The sequence below is a fragment of the Martes martes genome, assembly GCF_963455335.1.
Source record: "Martes martes genome assembly, chromosome: 2".
NCBI classification, from domain to species: Eukaryota; Metazoa; Chordata; class Mammalia; order Carnivora; family Mustelidae; genus Martes; species Martes martes.
The window spans coordinates 27414955-27433899 of NC_137889.1; the positions used below are offsets into that span (position 1 = coordinate 27414955).

Here is an 18945-nt window from a genome sequence, read left to right on the forward strand (position 1 = left end):
AGTTGCTACATGATATACCAGGGACAGTAGTACTGTGAAACTCAACACTGAGAATATAAAACTGATTGATGTTAAATGTAAAATGACCAGGTGAACATGGACTGCAGACCTGCTATGTGACCACAGACTTACAATGAGACAGGTTGTTATGGGAACATATAATACATAAAAATACTAAACAGGTCTTCACAAAGACAGGTTAAGGCAAGCCATGTAAACTGAGCAGGTTGACAGGCGTCAATTAAAGATGGACACAAACTCTTTACCACTCCTCCCACTGAGAGGTAAAGTCCAATTCACTCCCTCAAAACTCTGGGCTGGCCTTAGTGATCTGCTTGACCAACAGCATGTGGCAGAGGCGATGTTCTAGAACTTCCAAGGTTAGATCATAAGGCTTGGAGCATCTGTCTGGGAATCTTGGAACAATTTCTGAAAGCCCTGAGATTCCGTGTAAGTCCCTCAACTCTTCAACTGCTATGTTGGAAAATCTACACGTGGGCACTCAGGTTCACAGTCCCAGCTAAGGCCAGCCTTCCAGTCAGTCATCCTTGTCTAACTGCCAGACATATGAACGACAGTTTAAGAATCTCTAGACCAGCCCATCTACAATTTGAATACCAACAAATGATCTTTGTCAACAGCAACAGAAGAGTCATCCTCGTAAGCTGAGTCTTGCCCCAATTCCTGACCCACAAAACTGTGGTTAAAAAAAAAAAAAAAAAAAAAAAGTTCTATTTTAAGGCACTAAGCTTTCAGGAAGGTTATAATGCAGCAACATATAATCGGACCATCACGTAAACAAAGGGGGAAGAACATTCTACACAAAACCAACATCATCTCCAATGCTCCAAACCGAACTCTTTCATTTCTCGTATGTTCTTTGCCCAATTCTGCCTTACTGCACCTTCCACATGTTCCGACCTCCTCCACAATCCCAAACTCCACACCCTATACATCTCTTTCTTTCTCATGCCCTTCAGTTTTCCTAACGAAATGGCACTTTATGTTTCTTAACTTGCATATTTCCACTCTTCCAACAATGCTTTTTGGCACTGTCCCATTTTCCTGCAGTAGTATAGATTAGGGCCCATTGTTCCATTCCCAACTGTCCCATTCTAGGCAATAAATCATATGGTCACCTTGTCATGAACACAATGCTTTGAATTAGTTATTTGTGTAGAATTTTATCTCTTATTCTAGACTACATGATTAGTTGAAACCAAGTACAGCTGATCCTCAACAATGTGGGGTTTAGGAGCACCAAATCCCCCACACTGTAAAACACTGGTATAACTTCTGACTCCCCAAAAACTTAACAACTAATTGTCTGTGGTTGGCCAGAAGCCTTACCAATAACACAGTTGGTTAACACATTATTTTATATTATAAAATATATATTATATATTCTGCATTATTACAATAAAATAAGCTAGAGGGGCACCTGACTGGCTCAGTCAGTAGAGCAGCCCCTGTGACTCTTGATCTTGGGGTCATGAATTCAAGCCCCACATGGGCATAGTGCTCACTGAAAAACAAAAAAAACCAATAAGCTAGAGAAAAGAAAATGGTATTAAGAAAATCAGAAGGTGGGGGGGTGGTGTGTGTCTGGGTAGTTTAGCTGGTTAAGCATCTGCCTTCAGCTCAGGCTGTGGTCCTGGGATCGAGCTCCATATCGGGCTCCCTGCTCAGCAGGAAGTCTGCTTCTCTCTCCCACTCCCCACTGTTTGTGCTCTCTCTCTCAAAGAGATAAATAAAATTCTTAAAAAAAAAAAAAAGAGGAAAATCAGAAAGAAAATACCATAAAATATCCACCTCTCAGTGGACCCACACAATCAAAACCCACGTTGTTCAAGGGTCAACTGTAAACTATGTCTTTCTTGCAACATCCACTCTAATGAGCAGACCTACAATGTGCCAGATAATATACAACGTGCTGCTTTGTATATCTTTACGTTGCTCAGTGCTTTGTGTAGTAGAGACTGTGCTGCCAGATCGCCTCACAGGCTAGACCCGTTTGGGAACTGATGAGAATGAAGACTGCAACTTGGAAAAGGTTACTTGCATGTTGGTTTACCGTGGACACAGAAAAAAAGCAGGGCAATGGACACCTAAGAAAAAAAATACGTGATGTTAGAGTGGCTCTAACTAGTAGCACCTCCCCTGTTCCTTACAAAGTCACACCCAAAGTCTGGGCCCTATGCAGAGTAAGACACAAACCGGGTTGGCAGAGAACCGTGGTCCACTACCTTTTAGGCGGTTGACAAAGAGATGGGGAGTAGTTGTATCAGTCCATGTTTGGGTTTTTAGACCCCAATTTCTTGCTGCAACAAGTACATAACCTAGTTACTAACATAGTATTTTTCTTCTGATGACTTTGGACCTACTCAGTAAGTCAGCAACCTGGACATGGCTAACCAGAAAGACATTCGGTAAAAGCTTCAAGAAAGAAGTCAGTAGCACTATGTTACTAATGAAAACCATGGAAAACTTGAACTAGTTTACCTAGTTGGTAAAAGCTAATGGAAATAAAATGCTGAAAACCTAAGTGATTTCTAGATTGTTCTTCCAACTTGACCATTAACTTTGCTAAATGTTTCTTTTATACCTCTGCTCTTAATCTATAAAAATCTCCGCCCCCCACCCCCCCGCAAGGCCTTAAACCTACTTAAGGTAGCTCACTGTTAGCATGTAATCCCCAATGTGAAACAGTCTTAGAAAATGATCTCTTAGGTATAAATTCCTAATAACAAATTTTGTTAGAAGAAAAGTCTATGATTTTATTTTCAGTTTTTTGGAAATCGTTTTCAGGGGAAAAAAAATGACAAGAACACAGAAAAAACCTGAAATCTCTCATTGAACTATGAACTCTTAGCAGAGGAAGAGACTTTGAATTCCTCTCCTTCTGAAAGAAGAAATCACTTCCAAAATGTCCCTTGCTCGTGTAAATCTTTCCCAAGTTTGATGTGCTTCACCTCATAAAAGGAACATGATTTTTTTTTTTATCATTTAAAATGAAAGAAATAAAATAGGGAAGGTGGGTCTCTCAGGTTATATGTTTTTAGAGAAAGGTCACATCTTTGAAGCAGCTTTGTAATACTCAGAGCTGGTGTCCTCATCTATTAAAAATTAGCAAGTTGTATTCATTCAAGTACCTTAATTCACAGTACTTCATATAGTTTTATAGCTGGGAGGAGGCCCAAACAAAAACAAAACAGAACAAAACAAAACAAAAACAGCTAGCACAGAGCTGTAAATAAAAAACAAAACAACTTTAAAATATTGATTACTATGAGGTGGAATCAAATGAAAATTAACCCTGGATGACAAAACAAATTTCTAATTTACATAAATAAGTCCTATTATTGTGCTGAAAATCTCCACTATCAGAATTTCCTGGTTACAATAAGGAAATATGTAAAAGGGGAACATAAGTAAACGTGGTAATTTGGTTCTTTTCAGGTCTACTGGTCCAACTGCCAGCCACATGAGTGTTCGGGTTTTCAACGAAGTGTGACCAGTTCTTCTGAAGAGGTTGGGTGAATAGCAACCGTGTTGTCAAAGTCAGCTTTTGTTGCCCCCATTTTAACCGCAACAGCAAAACCTTGCAGCATTTCATCACACCCGATTCCTTGCATATGGATCCCAACCACCTGGAGCAAAAAAAAAGAAAAACGCTGTAAGCAAAATTTTTATTAGGTAGATTAATACATTTTTTATTTGTCATGTGAGATACGTGATATTTTAAAACCTCTAAGACACCTGAGTCTCTTATCTGGACGTGGCAGGACACAGGGTACTATGCAGCCCTTCCCGCTCAGACCCCTCCAGCTTTCCTTCTATCCGGAGCATCCACTGTGCTCTCTCCTTTGCACAAGCTGTTCCCTCTGTCTGGACAATTTTTCCTTCCCTTTTGAGTTAAGCCCATTCATTCCTCTGATAGCTCCGTTCGCCTTCCCAAACGAGTCCAGTTGTCTATCCTGTGCTCTCCAGCACCACTCTCTCTCTTTCATGACTCTCTCACTACAATGTTCTATTTCTTTGGGGACTAGAAAATTACAGCCCATCTTCCCTGCAGTTTAGTCTCTACACAGAGGGGAACTGCCTACATTTGCTTCCCACTCTCTCCATAGGACCAAGCACAAGATGGCCCTCACAAGGCCCTTAGTCCATACACACTGCATGACCACACAAAGGACCATTAACAGATCCCTGTTTCACATAGCATTTTCCAGTTGTTTCTCAATCATTTTAAAACTGTGTTAATTGTTAATGTTCCCCTCCAGCAAATATTCTTAGCAAAGTGAGAAAGCATAAAATTTAGTTATAAAAGTACTTTGGTTAAAAATAAATCAAGAATAGGGGTGCCTGGGTGGCTCAGTGGGTTAAGCCTCTGCCTTCGGCTCAGGTCATGATCCCAGGGTTCTGGGATCGAGCCCTACCTTGGGCTCTCTTCTCAGTAGGAGCCTGCTTCCTCCTCTCTCTCTCTGCCTGCCTCTCTGCCTACTTGTAATCTGTCTGTCAAAGTAAATAAATAAAATCTTTAAAAGTAAATCAATCAATTAATCAATCAATCAAGAATATACTAATGAGGGGCACCTGGGTGGCTCAGTTATTAAGCATCTGCCTTCAGCTCAGGTCATGATCCCAGGACCCCAGGATTGAGCCCTCCATTGGGCTCCCTGCTTAGGGCGAGCCCGCTTCTCTCTTTCCCTCTGCATACTGTTGCCTGGCTGTTTTCTCTCTCTCTCTCTGTCAAATAAATAAATCTTTTAAAAAAGAAAGAAAAAACATACTACTGAATTCTATACTTACCATGATTAGGATAATAAATTTTATGTTCTGTTTTTTTACAATTAAAGTATATCTCAATTTACAACAAAAAAGTCCCAAACCATACATATATAACACAACCAGATTTTTTTTTAGATATTGTGATCTAAACTGAATTTACAAAGAGCTTTTGGGGATGGCACGAACTTTATAGGATTCCTCTTCACGTACAAGTTCTTAGTCTTTGGTAGCCTGTCAGGTAATGTTTATCAAATGAACGAATGATAAAAGGCATGAAGAAATAACTGATAAGAGATAAGTAGAGACCTCACTGATCCAATATCTGGACATCTTAGACTATTCAGGAACATTCAGGGCCAGAAAACAGCAACTTTTGTTTTGCTGCCCACCTTACTAACCTTCTTTGTTCTGATTCCCTGCCTCTGTCAATCAGTGACGCTGATTTCTATAATCCAGGGACTATATCTTCTGGCTTTTGGTTTACAGGGTTACCGAATCACATACAGACTATGCTCTTTTTGACAAAAGAAACCGGAAACGACACCTGAATCTTCAACTAAGCCTCTGTCCCTTCACAGAGCCACGTTCCCAGAGCATTCTGCCATGTCCCACTGTAACATTTAATTCAATTTGTAGAAAAGCCCCATGGGGGGGTGCCTGGGTGGCTCAGGTCATGATCCCAGGGTCCTGGGATCTAGCCAGGGTCAGGCTCCCTGCTCAGCAGGAAGCCTGCTTCTCCCTCACCCAGTCCCCCTGCTTGTGTTCCCTCTCTTGCTGTCTCTCTCTGTCAGATAAATAAATAAATTTATTAATTTTAAAAGCCTCAAAGGTTGACCTAATACCCAAACAAACCTATTATAAAAATTATTTTTTTTAAAAACTTGTTCAAATTCAAACCTGTTCAAAATCTAAATCACAATGAGATACCACTTTGTATCTACTGGGATGATTCCAATAAAAGACAGTAACAAGTGTTGGTGAGGGGCTGGGGGCACTAGAACCCTCACACAGGGCTGAGAGCATGTGAAAAGCATGCAGCCACTCTGGAAAACAGTCAGACAGTTCCTCAAAATATTAAACCAAAACTAGATAAGTGGTATCCCAGAAAATTTTACTGAATAAGCGCTCTCTCCTTCCCTGATTGGTTATGTTAAATCTAAATTTATCCTCCGATAAGTTCTTATACTTATCAGTATTTCTGAGGGGTCTATCTATTCTAACCTATAGGTCAATGACAGTGAGCTTTTCTGTGGTTTTCAAACTTTCCTTCCTATGTTTTAAAAGCATAAATATATGGAACCTTCTTTCTTTTTTATTTTTAAAAGTTTTTATTTGTTCATTTGAGAGAGACAGAGAGAGCACAAGCAGGGGGAGAGGCAGAAGGGGAGGGAGAAGCAGGCTCCCCGCTGAGCAGAGAGCCCGAGGTGGGCCTCGATCTCAGGACCCCAGGATCATGACCTGAGCCAAAGGCAGATGCTTAACCGAATGAGCCACCCAGGTGCCCCTGGAACCTTCTTTCTGAATGAAATATTACAAAGAACCCCAGTGTATGTAGGCAGGTAAAAGTAGGACTGCACCAGTTGAAACAGAGAAGGCTTAACTCTTTACTTGGTCTCCCCACTCCCCATCCTGCCAAACACCCCCATCCCTGCCAAGTCTGAAGACATTCTTCAGCTTACTACATTTTTCCCATACCTTTTCCTCTGCGGTGGCACAAACCATTTTCATCACACATTTTGTTTTCCTTTTGGTAACCGCATGATACATTGGGGTAAAGGTGGTTGAGTAGGTCTTCACGTTTTCTTTTCCATATTTATAAATGGCCTCATCTATAATGCACAGGGGGAAAAAAAGCATCTGTCAAAAACCTAAACAATTCCACTGAGCTGTCGAGGAGAGAGATGAACAGAAATATATAATCTGAGTAAAATCATGAGAAAATATCAAAGAAAACTACAATGAGGGACATTCTGTAATGTAAATGCCAATGTCATGAGAGACAAAGGAAAGGCTAAGGAATTTTTGTCTCTCGATTAAAGGAGACCAAAGGGGTAAGAAAACGAAATACAATGCATCATATCCTGGATTGAATCCTGACATTCGGGGAAGAAGTGTTAAAAATGACATTATTTGAGGGGCAGCTGGCTGGCTCAGTTGGTGGAGCATATATGACTCTTGATTTGGAGGTTGTGAGTTTGAGCCTCATGTTGGGTATAGAGATTACTTTAAAAAAAAAAAAAACCTAAAAAAAAAAAAAGAAAGAAAAAATGGCATTATTTAAGAGAATTAGCAATATGTGAGTAAGATCTAAAGTCTGGATAATACTGTATGAATTTATTTCTTTTTTATAACCTTTTTTGTAAACTGAAGCATAGTGACATAATACTATGTTAGTTTCAGGTTAACAACATACCGATTCAATAATTATAAACATGACAAAATGCTCACCATGATTAAGTATAGTCACCACCTGTCAGCATACAAAGTTATTTTAATATTAATAGCTATATTCCCTGTGCTGTGTTTTTCATTCCCATGACTTGTTTATTTTATAACTCGAGGTCTATACCTCTTTATCTCCTTTACCTACTTTCCCTATCCCTGCACCTAATATTGTATCGATTCAAATGTTGTCTTTTGAAAACTGTAGCTTGCTTATGTAAAGGAATAGACTCGTTCCCAGGAAATAGATATTGAAGCGTGTGTGTGTTTGTGTGTAGAGAAAAACGATGGTAAAGCAAAAATGTTATGGGTATACATAGTCCTTTGTAGTACACTAGTCTCCTACTATCCACAGGGAAAACATTCCGGGTCCCCAGTGGATGCCTGAAACCGTGGATAAGACCAAAGCCTCTGTATACTATTTTTACCTATACATACATACCTATAAACCTTAATTTGTAAGTTAGGTACAGTGGATTAACAACAATAACTGATATTAAAAACAACTATAATACACTGTAATAAAAGTTACATGAATGTGGTCTCTCTCAAAATGCCTTATCATACTGCACTCACCCTTCTTGTGATGATGTGAGGTGACAAATACCTGTGTGGTGAGATGAAGTGAGGTGAGTGACGTAGGTGCTGTGACCCAGCATTAGGCTACTCCTGACCTTCTGATGATAAGTCGGGAGGATCGTGTCCTTCCAGACCACGGTTGGCCACAGGGAACTAACCACGGAAAGTGAAACCGCAGATAAGAGGACTACTATATTTTTGCAACTCTTCTTTAAATGTGAAATTAGTTCAAATAAGAAAGCTAAAAAAAGTCAAAGAGACAAAAAGGGTGGTGTGGAGAAAAGGAATTCTACTCTTCAAGTGTTAGCAGTTAAGGAGGAAACTGGAATTATGACAAGAGGCCAGCCAGAAAGGAGTGGGATTTAGGGAGCGAAGATAGGTTTAGTCAGCGACCTCCCCCTGAAGTTCCAGGGAAGACGGAAATTACAAATCACCTGTGTTTTTAAATACCTACCTTCCGTGAGTCCCACTGTCCCAATCGGGGGGTGGCTGAAGACGACTGTGGGGATGTTGTCATAGTCTAATTTGGAATCTTCTTTGCATTCAAAAAGTCTATGGGCAAGTTTTCGGCCAGCAGCTATGGCAACTATAAAGATATTTATAAATCAGCATTTCAGTATATTGCTCACTTTAAAATTGCAGAATTAAAAAATAAAAAAATTTAAAAAAATACTAAAACCGCAGAATTGTTCTACTAATCATTTCCTCATCAGGTTTAACGTACTACTACTGACAAAGAGTCACACCGAAGCTCATTATAATATCTAGATCACCATAATGAAGACATACCAATGCCTTGGTTAACAATTCAAAACTATCAGCTTATGTGAATTCTGTACATTCTACTAGAGGAGAAAAAAAAAAAGGTGGGACATATTTACTAGTTCCCAATCGTCTGGCAGACAGTTACCTACTTAATTAGGATATTGGCTTTATGATACAATACTAATGAAGCAAACTATATTAGTTTTGAGCAACTGCAGTTATAAGTTATAACTTTATTCATTTCACAGTAAGGTTGTTTTGTTTTTTCCTTTAATTCCTGAGAAGGCCTCCCCAGCCTCCCCCTATCTATCACGTACATCATGGCTCCTCCTCCCTGGCTAGTCCTGATGGATTAGGGCTCTGCTTGGCAAGGATACAGACCATGATCCTGGGGCGCCTGGGTGGCTCAGTGGGTTAAGGCCTCTGCCTTTGGCTCGGGTCATGATCCCAGGGTCCTGGGATCGAGCCCTGCATTGGGCTCTCTGCTCAGCAGGGAGCCTGCTTCCCTTCTTCTCTCTGCCTGCCTCTCTGCCTACTTGTGATCTCTGTTTGTCAAATGAATAAATAAAAAAATCTTAAAAAAAAAGAAAAAGACCACGAACCTGGGTGATGAATGACCCCACACTCTCCCTTGCGATCCAAAGGGACTTCTGGGTTCATTTGGTTCTGATGACCACGGTCTCAGACAATTGCCAATGACACACTTAGTCATGCTGCTACTGACTTGACAGAGTAAGTTTTTTTTTTTAAGTTGGAGCCCAACGTGGGGCTTGAATTCACGACCCTGAGATCATGACTTGAGCTGAAATCAAGAGTTGGATGCTTTTTTTTTTCCTGGACACTTAACCAACTGAGCTACCCCCCACATAAGACGTTTTTAAGTTTATTTTTTAAATAATTTTTACTTCTTTTTTTTTTTAGGTTTATTCTCCTTAGCCTGTTTTGAATCTCATATTTAGGGGAAAAAATGCCTACATTAGCAAAAGCATCCGTTATTAATTATGTTGATTTCACGTTGAATTTTTTTCACAAAATAAGGTATCAGTAGGATATATAAGAAATTTTCTTTGATATGATTTTCAACAATTAGATTATTGTCAAGTTTTTAAAACTTTGCTTGTTATTGTGCTTTGGTTAAAAGAACTTCCTGAAGGAGCTATAAGGCTTTGGGCGTGTGAATGCAGTAACCTTCCAGTCTGACAAAAAACCCAGGGCCATTTTAGAAAGGCTGGTGAGATACCACAGGGGCACAGAGCGAAAGCACATGGAGTGATGTTGCTAATACAGGTGGGGCAAAGAATGGCGCCAGTTAACTCAGAAAGTAGGTTGAGGTATGGGATAAAGGGAGTTGGGTCGATCTTAGTCGTTATAATAAATAATCAGGGCCCCTGGCTGGCTCAGTGGGTAAAGCATGTGACTCTCAAATCTCAGGATCATGAGTTCAAGCCTCACATTGGGTATGGAACCTACTTTAAAAAATTAACTAATACATACATACATACAAATAAAAATGAAAACCTTAAAAAAAAAAAAAGACTACATAATCACATAAGAATGCCATTCTAAACTGCTTCTTCCCAAAGCCACTTCCTTCCACTGTCACCCCATGCAACTCAGATTCTAACTTAGTCTCTTCAGAAGAAAGAAGCTGTCATCTCTATAACAATTTCAGTCTTCACTAAAGCACTTTTAAAGTCTTTTAAGGAAAACTAAGTATTAGTCAGAAAACATCAGGTACCAAACGATTTCAGTACATTATTATTTTGCCCACATTAAGACACTCATCCTTTCAACTTTGCTAAAGTTGACCGGACTGTGAATTGCTCAAGTTTTCTACAACCCGCAGAGCTTCCCTTACCCAAGAAAAGAGAAACAGTACCTGGAGTAAGAAGAGCTTTTCCACACACGTCCCCAACGGCATAGATGCCTTTGACGCTGGTATTCTGGAACTCATCTACTATGATATGACCTTTGTCATCAGTTTGAATCCCCTAAAAAAGTGAAAGGCTATCATGTCACTATTTGGCCTATCTACCAAAAAAGGCAAACCCAATCTCCCGATCTTCAGTTCAAGCACCTTCTCAGCCTGAATCTGAAAACCACAACACTCAACCACAAGATGAAAAACATTTTTTTTTTAGAATATTTTTATTTATTTATTTGAGCAAGCATGAGCCGGGGTGGGGGAAGGCCACCAGAGGGAGACGGAGAAGCAGACTTCCCGCTGACCAGGGAGCCCGACTCCGGGCTCCATCCCGGGACCCTGGGACTATGAGCCAGGCACCCAAGATGACAACTGTCTTAACAAGTTGAGAAGTTCAGGGATGCCTGGGTGGCTCCGTCAGTTAAGCATCTGTCTGCCTTCGGCTCAGGTCACGATTTCAGTGTCCCGGGATAGAATCCCGCATCGGGCTCCCTGCTCAGTGAAGAACCTGCTTTCCCCTCTCTGCCTGCCATTCTGCCTACTTATGATCTCTCCCTCTCTCTCTCTCTGTAATAAATAAATAAAATATCTTATCTAAAAAAAAAAAAAAAAAAAACCACCAACAGGCTGAGAAGTTCATATCTTTTGCTTAATTTAAAAGGTAAGTATTTTATCCAATTTTGAGATGTTTAACAGGACTCGCCTTTGCAATACAATTCAGCTGCCAGGTAAAACATGAAAAGGAAACACTCAACTCTCAGTTGCACTACTTCCTACTGCTGTGGAGTCCATCAAAGACAGAGCTTCCAAACTTTCAAACTTTTCCCACTGAATGGGGGCACCGGGTACAATGACAAAATATCTCTTGAAAGGTGAAAACATGGATGATATGAAAATAGACAACTAGTTTAGCTATATTTCAACAAACAGATTAAAAACAAGAAAACATCTCCCTGGATATTTTACTTTTTAAAATGCTGAAGAACACCTTTTATGAAATGAAAAAATAATGATAAAGGATATTACTATTAAAACATATATTAAAACGTTACACACTGCTCAAGAGGTCCCATCAAATATATAAACCACAAACATAAAATAATCCTGTTACTACTTGCAGATTACTATAGCCTATCAGGAAAATCCTTACCATCATCAAAAAGAGCAGCTGGTTAACATGGACTGAGTTCATACAATAAGCCAGCATCTAAACTAACCATTTTGTGGGGCGCCTGGATGGCTCAGTCAATGAAGCGTCTCCATTTGGCTCAGGTCATGATCTCAGGGTCCTGGGATCAGGTCCTGGGTTGGGCTCCCTGCTCAGTATGGAGTCTGCTTCTCCCTCTCCCTCTACCCCTTCCCTTACCCCGTTCGTGCTCTCTCTCACTTTCTCTCTCCCAAATAAAGAAATAAATTAATTACTTTGCATGCATTTCCTCATCATCTAGTCTTCTCTATAACCCAGTGAGACAAGTACTATTTTTATCCCTATACTTACAGGAAGCAATTGAAACTTAAAGAGTTAATAAAGCTGCTTGCTGAAGGCCACACAACTGGTAAGTAACAGAACTAAGACTCAAAACTGGGTTAAACTCTTGAGACCTAGACCCCAAGCTCCTACAGGAGGCTTGCCTTCAAAATTTAAAAGAACAACTCAGAATGTTATTTACAACACTGGTAAGTCGGCTTCACATCTACTTCCATCCCCAAGTGCCCAAAATGTCCAAGATTGACTGACACACCCAACAATTGAGATTAGGTTACAGATGATAAGGAATAATTTCAGGGCTTTAAAGAGCCAGTATCATTGTAAAAAGGAAATCTGTAAGGAAGAGGCTAGTCAGGGCAAAGACCTGATCTAGGGTGATCACATTAAAAAGGTAAAATAATATTTTTTTTAATTTCAAGAAGCAATGAGATTTAATGACAAACAATGCACGGAATAAAGAGGAAAAAAATCTAACCCACCAAAAGTTTGGGGTCCAGGGGGTGGGGAACACAGGAGTGCTAAATATTCAAGTGTTTTGGTTAGACTAAGTCAACTTACCACTTTGTTTAAATTCAGGCCACTAGAGTTTGGGTCCCGCCCAATGGCCCACAGCAGACAGTCAACATCCGGAATCGTGGTCAAGGTGGGTTTCCTACCAGGAACTGAGGTAACCACGCACAGTTCCAAGCCTGAGGAAGTCTTCTTTACTTCCTTGACCTATTGGCAAATAAAACGTGTTAATTTGGAGAGAGGGAGAGAAGATGGAAAACAAAGAGGAAATTAGAACTCTTAACATTTAAAAATTCTCCACCAGGTCCTACATGTGGGTCCTTGATGCTGACACATTCACTTTTGCTCAAAGGATGCCAAAAACACAACTCCTAGGAGCCAAGACTGTTTCCTAGCTTGGCCCAAATTATCCAGCCGACGGCCAGAAGTGTCTATTTCTGTCAACACCCTAATGCTTCAGCTTAAAAACAAGGTTTTTAAACTGTGCTTCTTAAAAAACATGATAAAATCTTAAGTCACAAATCTAATAAGCACAGTGTTGGCAACTAGAGGGTGGGGAGGAAACGGGCCACAGCGGCATCGCTAAGAACCTCACTCACACCTCATAGTTGGTATTTCTCCTGGATGTTCCTAATCAGCACAGGGAGGGGGTGAGAATTGGATCAGAAGAGCTAGGTGCACACAGTTTGGTGAAGATCCCAAGGCGTTCTGTCCCCACACCAGGTTAATACCTCTACACTCACAGGGGCGCCTGGGTGGCTCAGTGGGTTAAAGCCTCTGCCTTCGGCTCAGGTCATGACCTCAGGGTCCTGGGATCGAGCCCCGCATTGGGCTCTCTGCTCAGCAGGGAGCCTGCTTCCTCCTCTCTCTCTCTGCCTGCCTCTCTGCCTACTTGTGATCTCTGTCTGTCAAATAAATAAAAAAATCTAAAAAATAAAGTTTAAAAAAAAAATACCTCTACACTCACAAAGCAACCTCACATTTATTATTTTACTTGATGGGGCCATCACTGAGAGGGTGCAGCTCTAGAGACAAAATTGTTTTTGCAAGCCTAATGCTGCACGAAAACTGAAATTCAGTGATTCCCTAAGAAGCAGAGTACTCTGTAAGTCTGTCCATTTGCAGAACTCAAAGGGGTGCACTTTAAAAACAGTCCATAATATTATTCCCCAAAAAAGAAATACAATCCTTAAAAATAAGCATGTTCGAAAAGCATTTGAGCACCAAAAAAAAAAAAAGAGTTATAGTTTTAACTAGATTTAACTACCAGATTTCTAATCTTTTATACCTTGACTTCACTAACATATTGAGAAATACAGCTTCTTAGGATAAAGAAAAGAATTGGTAGTACTCTAGAAAGGGATACGTTGACTGGGGGAGACACAGAGTTTGCGTTTATTAAACACTCGGGTGAAACCGAAAGCAGAAAGTAGGATTCTTGACACACAGAGGAAGAAGAGTTGTAAACACGCCTGGGGCTCAGCCATACCTGTGAGTACTTCAGGACCTCTATGCCAGAATTCTCCAGTTCTTCAGTGCAGTTTGAACTGATAATTGAATCAAAATTTCTAAGTACCTGTATACAAACAGAGGCACCAGAGAGATGGGTGGTGGGAAAGGAATAAAACTTAAATGAAGGTAACATTACAAACTTGGTACCCAAATATCAGCATCCTCCCTCCTATCTCCTCTTTCCTTCATGGCCATACTGTAAGTGGAGTTTCAATCTGTTTTCCTACATCACCACCAATGTCTGTATTATGTCTGATTTCACGCACTCCCGTTTTAGAGTTAAACAGACAGGCAACCTTCAGGCTTCTATTCTCTTTGCCATGTCCCTCTCCTCTCAAGCTTGCTGCTTTTCTCCACAATTATGTCTTGGGAACAGAAATTCTCCTTCCCCTTTCTGTATTTCCAAGGTAGCTTCCACTCTTGTATGATTTAAGGGAAGATCTCACTAGCAAAATCTCCTTATCTATGCAAAAAAGTCAAGACCACGGCCTTGGAGAGTTCTTTGTGATAATCCACCTGCAACAAACCCCAGGTGGGGTGAAGATGGGAGGTCACGAGTTATTCACAGGATAGTTCTAGAACGGACTTACAACCAGGACAGAGAAGAGGAGAATCAGCCTGATGTTTGGGGGTTGGGGGTTGGCAAGGGCAGGAAACCCAAGTACACATGTGAATGAGCTGATTTTTGCAAATGCAGGGATTATCCACTCTGCTGATACACTGCTGCAGCTTATTTTCTTATTTATACATTAAATTAAGGCTGTCAATCCCTCTGCCTCTCTCCTTCCTTCTAGTTTTCTGGATATATTCCTGCGATGCAAAATAACATAACGTTTACCTAGAGGAGACATTCTTCAGGATATAAATCTCCTGCGGGTGAATTATATGATAAGCCTCAAGGCCAAAGAGAAAGTTCCTTCAAGTACATGTTGACTGGGGTTATTAATTTCCCTTGTCTCCCTCTATTTGCTCAAATAATCAAGAATTAGAATAATAGCATTTGAATGGTTAGGGATCTCATAAATGTTCCTAAAGCATTAAATGACTTGCCCACATCACACGCTAAGGTCAACCAGATTCTTAGGCCAACACTCTTGTTATCGCCTGGAACTATATCCCTGAAAGCTCAAGAGTGTACCAAAACCCAGTGGTACTATCATGATTAACCAAAAAAACAAAACAAAACAAAAAAACACACACAAAACCTCCGAAAAACAAAAACAAAAACAGGGGCACCTGATTGGCTCATTCCGTTAAGCCTCATGACCTTGGCTAAGGTCATAATCCTGGGGTCCTGAGATCAAGCCCCGAATCGGGCTCCCTGCTTGGTGGGGAGCCTGTTTCTCCCTTTCCCTCTGCCTGCTGCTCCCCCTGCTTGTGCTATCAAATAAATAAATACAATCTTTAAAAAAACAAAAATATAAAGTAACACTTTATAAAGACTATATATTTATAAATACTATATATTTATAAAGACACCGGAGGCTTCAGGATGAAGATACCAGCCAGTCTGATCCAATCAAAATCATTATCAGCTGGAAGCTGATAAGAACGTGCAGCCCAATTCAAATAGCTTCTCTGCAGTTACATGCAGAATAAACCAACTGACTTTCACATGCTTTACACCCTAGTCTTTAATATTCTCAGGGTAGATTTTTTTTTAAAAGATCAAGCAAAGGAAAGGGAAAAGGAAAAAAAGCAAAGAATTTACCTTATCATGCCGTATCATTAGTGAGGTCTTTGAACCCAGAGCGGAAAGAATCCCAGCTATTTCTACAGCAATGTAGCCCGCGCCAACAATGACACTGCGACTAAAATGAGAGAGAGGGTTAGTATTTTTAAATAAACTGATTTTGGAATAATTTTAGATTTACGAAAAAGTTGAAGAGATACTACAGAGGTGTCCTGTATACACTCTGCCCTGTTCTTCTGCAAATTAACATCTTGCAGGATCACAGTACTCTTGTCAAAACTAAGAAACGGACGTTGGTACATGGCTACTGACTAAACTCCAGACTTTATTCAGACGTCACCAGTTTTTCCATTCATTTCCTTTTGCGGCTCCAAGATTCAATCCTGGATACTACATTGCAGTTTTATGTAGAAAATATCCCTTTGTAGAAGGGAAGTATATTTTTAGTTATCAAAAGTTCTTCAGCCTCAGGGCGCCTGGGTGGTGCTGTTGGTTGAGCAACGAGTCTTGCTTTGGGCTCCAGTTGTGACCCCACGGTTGTGAGATCGAGCCCAGTGTCAGGCTTTACGCTCAGCTTGGAGTCTGCTTAAAAGATTTTCTCTCCCTCCCCTTTGGCCCCTCTCCCCACACTCACTCTCTCAAATACATAAATCTTTTTTTTTTTTTAAGATTTTATTTATTTGTCAGAGAGAGAGAGAGAGCTAGAGAGCGAACATAGGCAGACAGAGTGGCAGGCAGAGGCAGAGGGAGAAGCAGGCTCCCTGCTGAGCAAGGAACCCGATGTGGGACTCGATCCCAGGACGCTGGGATCATGACCTGAGCTGAAGGCAGAGGCTTACCCACTGAGCCACCCAGGCGCCCCTCAAATAAATAAATCTTTAAAAAAAAAAGTTCTTGGGGTGCCTGGGTGGCTCAGTGGGTTAAGCCGCTGCCTTTGGCTCAGGTCATGATCTCAGGGTCCTGGGATCGAGTCCCGCATCGGGCTCTCTGCTCAGCAGGGAGCCTGCTTCCCTCTCTCTCTCTGCCTGCCTCTCTGCCTACTTGGGATCTCTCTCTGTCAAATAAATAAATAAAATCTTTTTCTGAAAAAATTATTTTGCCTCATTTCTTGAGAGAGGAAAAAAAAACATTCGAAACTAGAGATGACTTTTTAAAAAAGATTATATTTATTTGAAAGAGAGGGAACAAGCGGTGCGAGGGTGCTGAGAGGGAGAGAGAGAGAGAGAAGCAGGCTCCCTGCTGAGCAGGAAGCTCGATGTGGGGGCGCCATCCCAGGACCTGGAGATGATGACCTAGCTGAGCCAAAGGCAGGCACTAAACCGACTGAGCCTCCCAGGTGCTCCCCAAGATGACTCCTTATGAGTGACCTTCATACCTAAAACTAAAACTGGCAACTAACTCACCATGATTCTTCCCTCCTCATAACTGCTCTTTTTGTTTGTTTGTTTTTGTTAAGATTTCTATTTATTTATTTTGACAGAGAGTGAGTCAACGAGAGACGGAACACAAGCAGGGAGAATGGGAGAGGGAGAAGCAGGCTTCCCACTGAGCAGGGAGCCCAGTGTGGGGCTCCATCCCAGGAGCCTGGGATCATGACCTGGGTCGATGGCAGACGCACAACCCACTGAGCCACCCGGGCGCCCCTCAGAACTTCTCCTTGATCACTCTTCAATTCTACCAATCTTTGCAGTAGGTTTCAGGCTATTTAAAGCAAGCTATGTAACTTAAGGGTAGATCTGAATGAAAGTAGACTCCCCTGCCTAAATTTCAGTCTAAGAAGGCATCTTCAGCACTAGATAAATGCTGACGAAGGTCTGAATCAGGGCTGGAGAAGCCAATCCCGGCCCTAGGGCAATGAGGATTCCTAGCACGCTGCAGCCTGGAGCGTCAATACCCCTGAGCTGGAGCTGCCCCAGTCAGGGCTGGGTTCTCTGAGGCTTCAAAGAACTTATAGTGCTTGGATAAGAACCAAGCAATCTGGGAAGAGCAGAGGAAAGTTTGTTGTTGTTGTTGTTTAAGATTTTATTTATTTATTTGACAGACAGAGATCACAAGTCGGCAGAGAGGCAGGCAGAGAGAGAGAAAGGAGGAAGCAGGCTCCCCCGCTGAGCAGAGAGCCCAATGTGGGGCTCAATCCCAGGACCCTGAGATCATGACCTGAGCCGAAGGCAGAGGCTTACCCACTGAGCCACCCAGGTGCCTGAGGAAAGCTTTCTTTACTACCTTCCAAAGGTAAGGTATCTGTGGGGTGAGTCTGTGCCATCAGAGGGGTCTGGTCTAAACAGAGGACGAAGCGTGAACCCAAAGAGCTGCACGTCAGCTTACCTTACACCCCAGGGTTTGAAAAGAGAAATGTCCCCATAGCCTGGAAACCATGAAATAGCTCTTCCATCTCAACCTCCCTCTTTCCTATTATGTTTGACCTCTGCTCCTTTCTCGAGGTCATGAGATCGAGCCCCGTTCAGTGAGGCATCTGCTTCAGATTCTCTCTCCCTCTCCCTCCTCCCTGTCCCTCCCAGCACATGCACGCTCATGTACTCTCTCTCTAAAATAAATAAAATCTTAAAAAAAGAAAAAGAAAAAAAATTGTTCATTCATTTCCTATGTTCCCAGAGTCTTTTGTTCCTAACACACATAAATTCACTTATTAAACTTATCCTGCTAGCATTTTAAACATATTAAAATAAGTGATTTGATTTTTTAAATCCTTTATTTTAAAAGACTTCACGGACAGGTATCTGTAAGGTAGCTTCTACGAGGGTGAGTCTAGATTGACTTGTATCATCCAGACATGACAAGTCATGACCACGTTTCTGGAAACATTCTCCCACGTGTCCTCATTCAACCCTAAAACCGAACAGGACTGGGCAGATCATGAGGGAAGAGGAGCGGTTCTCTGACACAGTTGTGTGCCCTGCAGACAGCAAATATAAAATGGACTGTGCCTCCCTCAAAGTCAGAAGAGTGCATGCTCCGAGTATCTTCATGGGAGGTTTCCACTGCAGCTAAGAGACTCAGAGAAGCCCTCTTGCCCCTTCTTCACCGTCTGCGGCTCCAGGTGAATTAAGGTAAAGCTTCGGACAATGGGTTATTAGTCACCCTCCGTGAAGGCCTTTACAGAAACACAGGATTAAGACTTCGAACGGGCTTGGCAGCCTCGTGAGGGAGGAGCAGAGTTGAGCAATACTGATTTCCAGATTCAGTGCTACCTAGAGGGAGATAAAGGCCCATCCTGAGCCA

At 41.4% G+C, this 18945-nt stretch overlaps 1 protein-coding gene across 2 annotated transcripts in view; it reads right to left on the bottom strand.

Moving 5' to 3' along the window:
* Positions 1-2751: 2751 nt before the first annotated feature.
* Positions 2752-18945, bottom strand: part of GSR (glutathione-disulfide reductase) — a 42687-nt gene continuing 26493 nt past the window's right edge. For both annotated transcript variants that reach the window (XM_080797729.1, XM_080797730.1), the window contains 7 exons: positions 15724-15823; positions 13990-14076; positions 12549-12707; positions 10457-10568; positions 8267-8398; positions 6487-6620; positions 2752-3650 (listed from right to left, as the gene is read on the bottom strand). In XM_080797729.1, the coding sequence (XP_080653855.1) occupies positions 3501-3650; positions 6487-6620; positions 8267-8398; positions 10457-10568; positions 12549-12707; positions 13990-14076; positions 15724-15823 (874 nt within the window). In that variant the 3' untranslated portion in view covers positions 2752-3500. The remainder of the gene's footprint in view (positions 3651-6486; positions 6621-8266; positions 8399-10456; positions 10569-12548; positions 12708-13989; positions 14077-15723; positions 15824-18945) is intronic.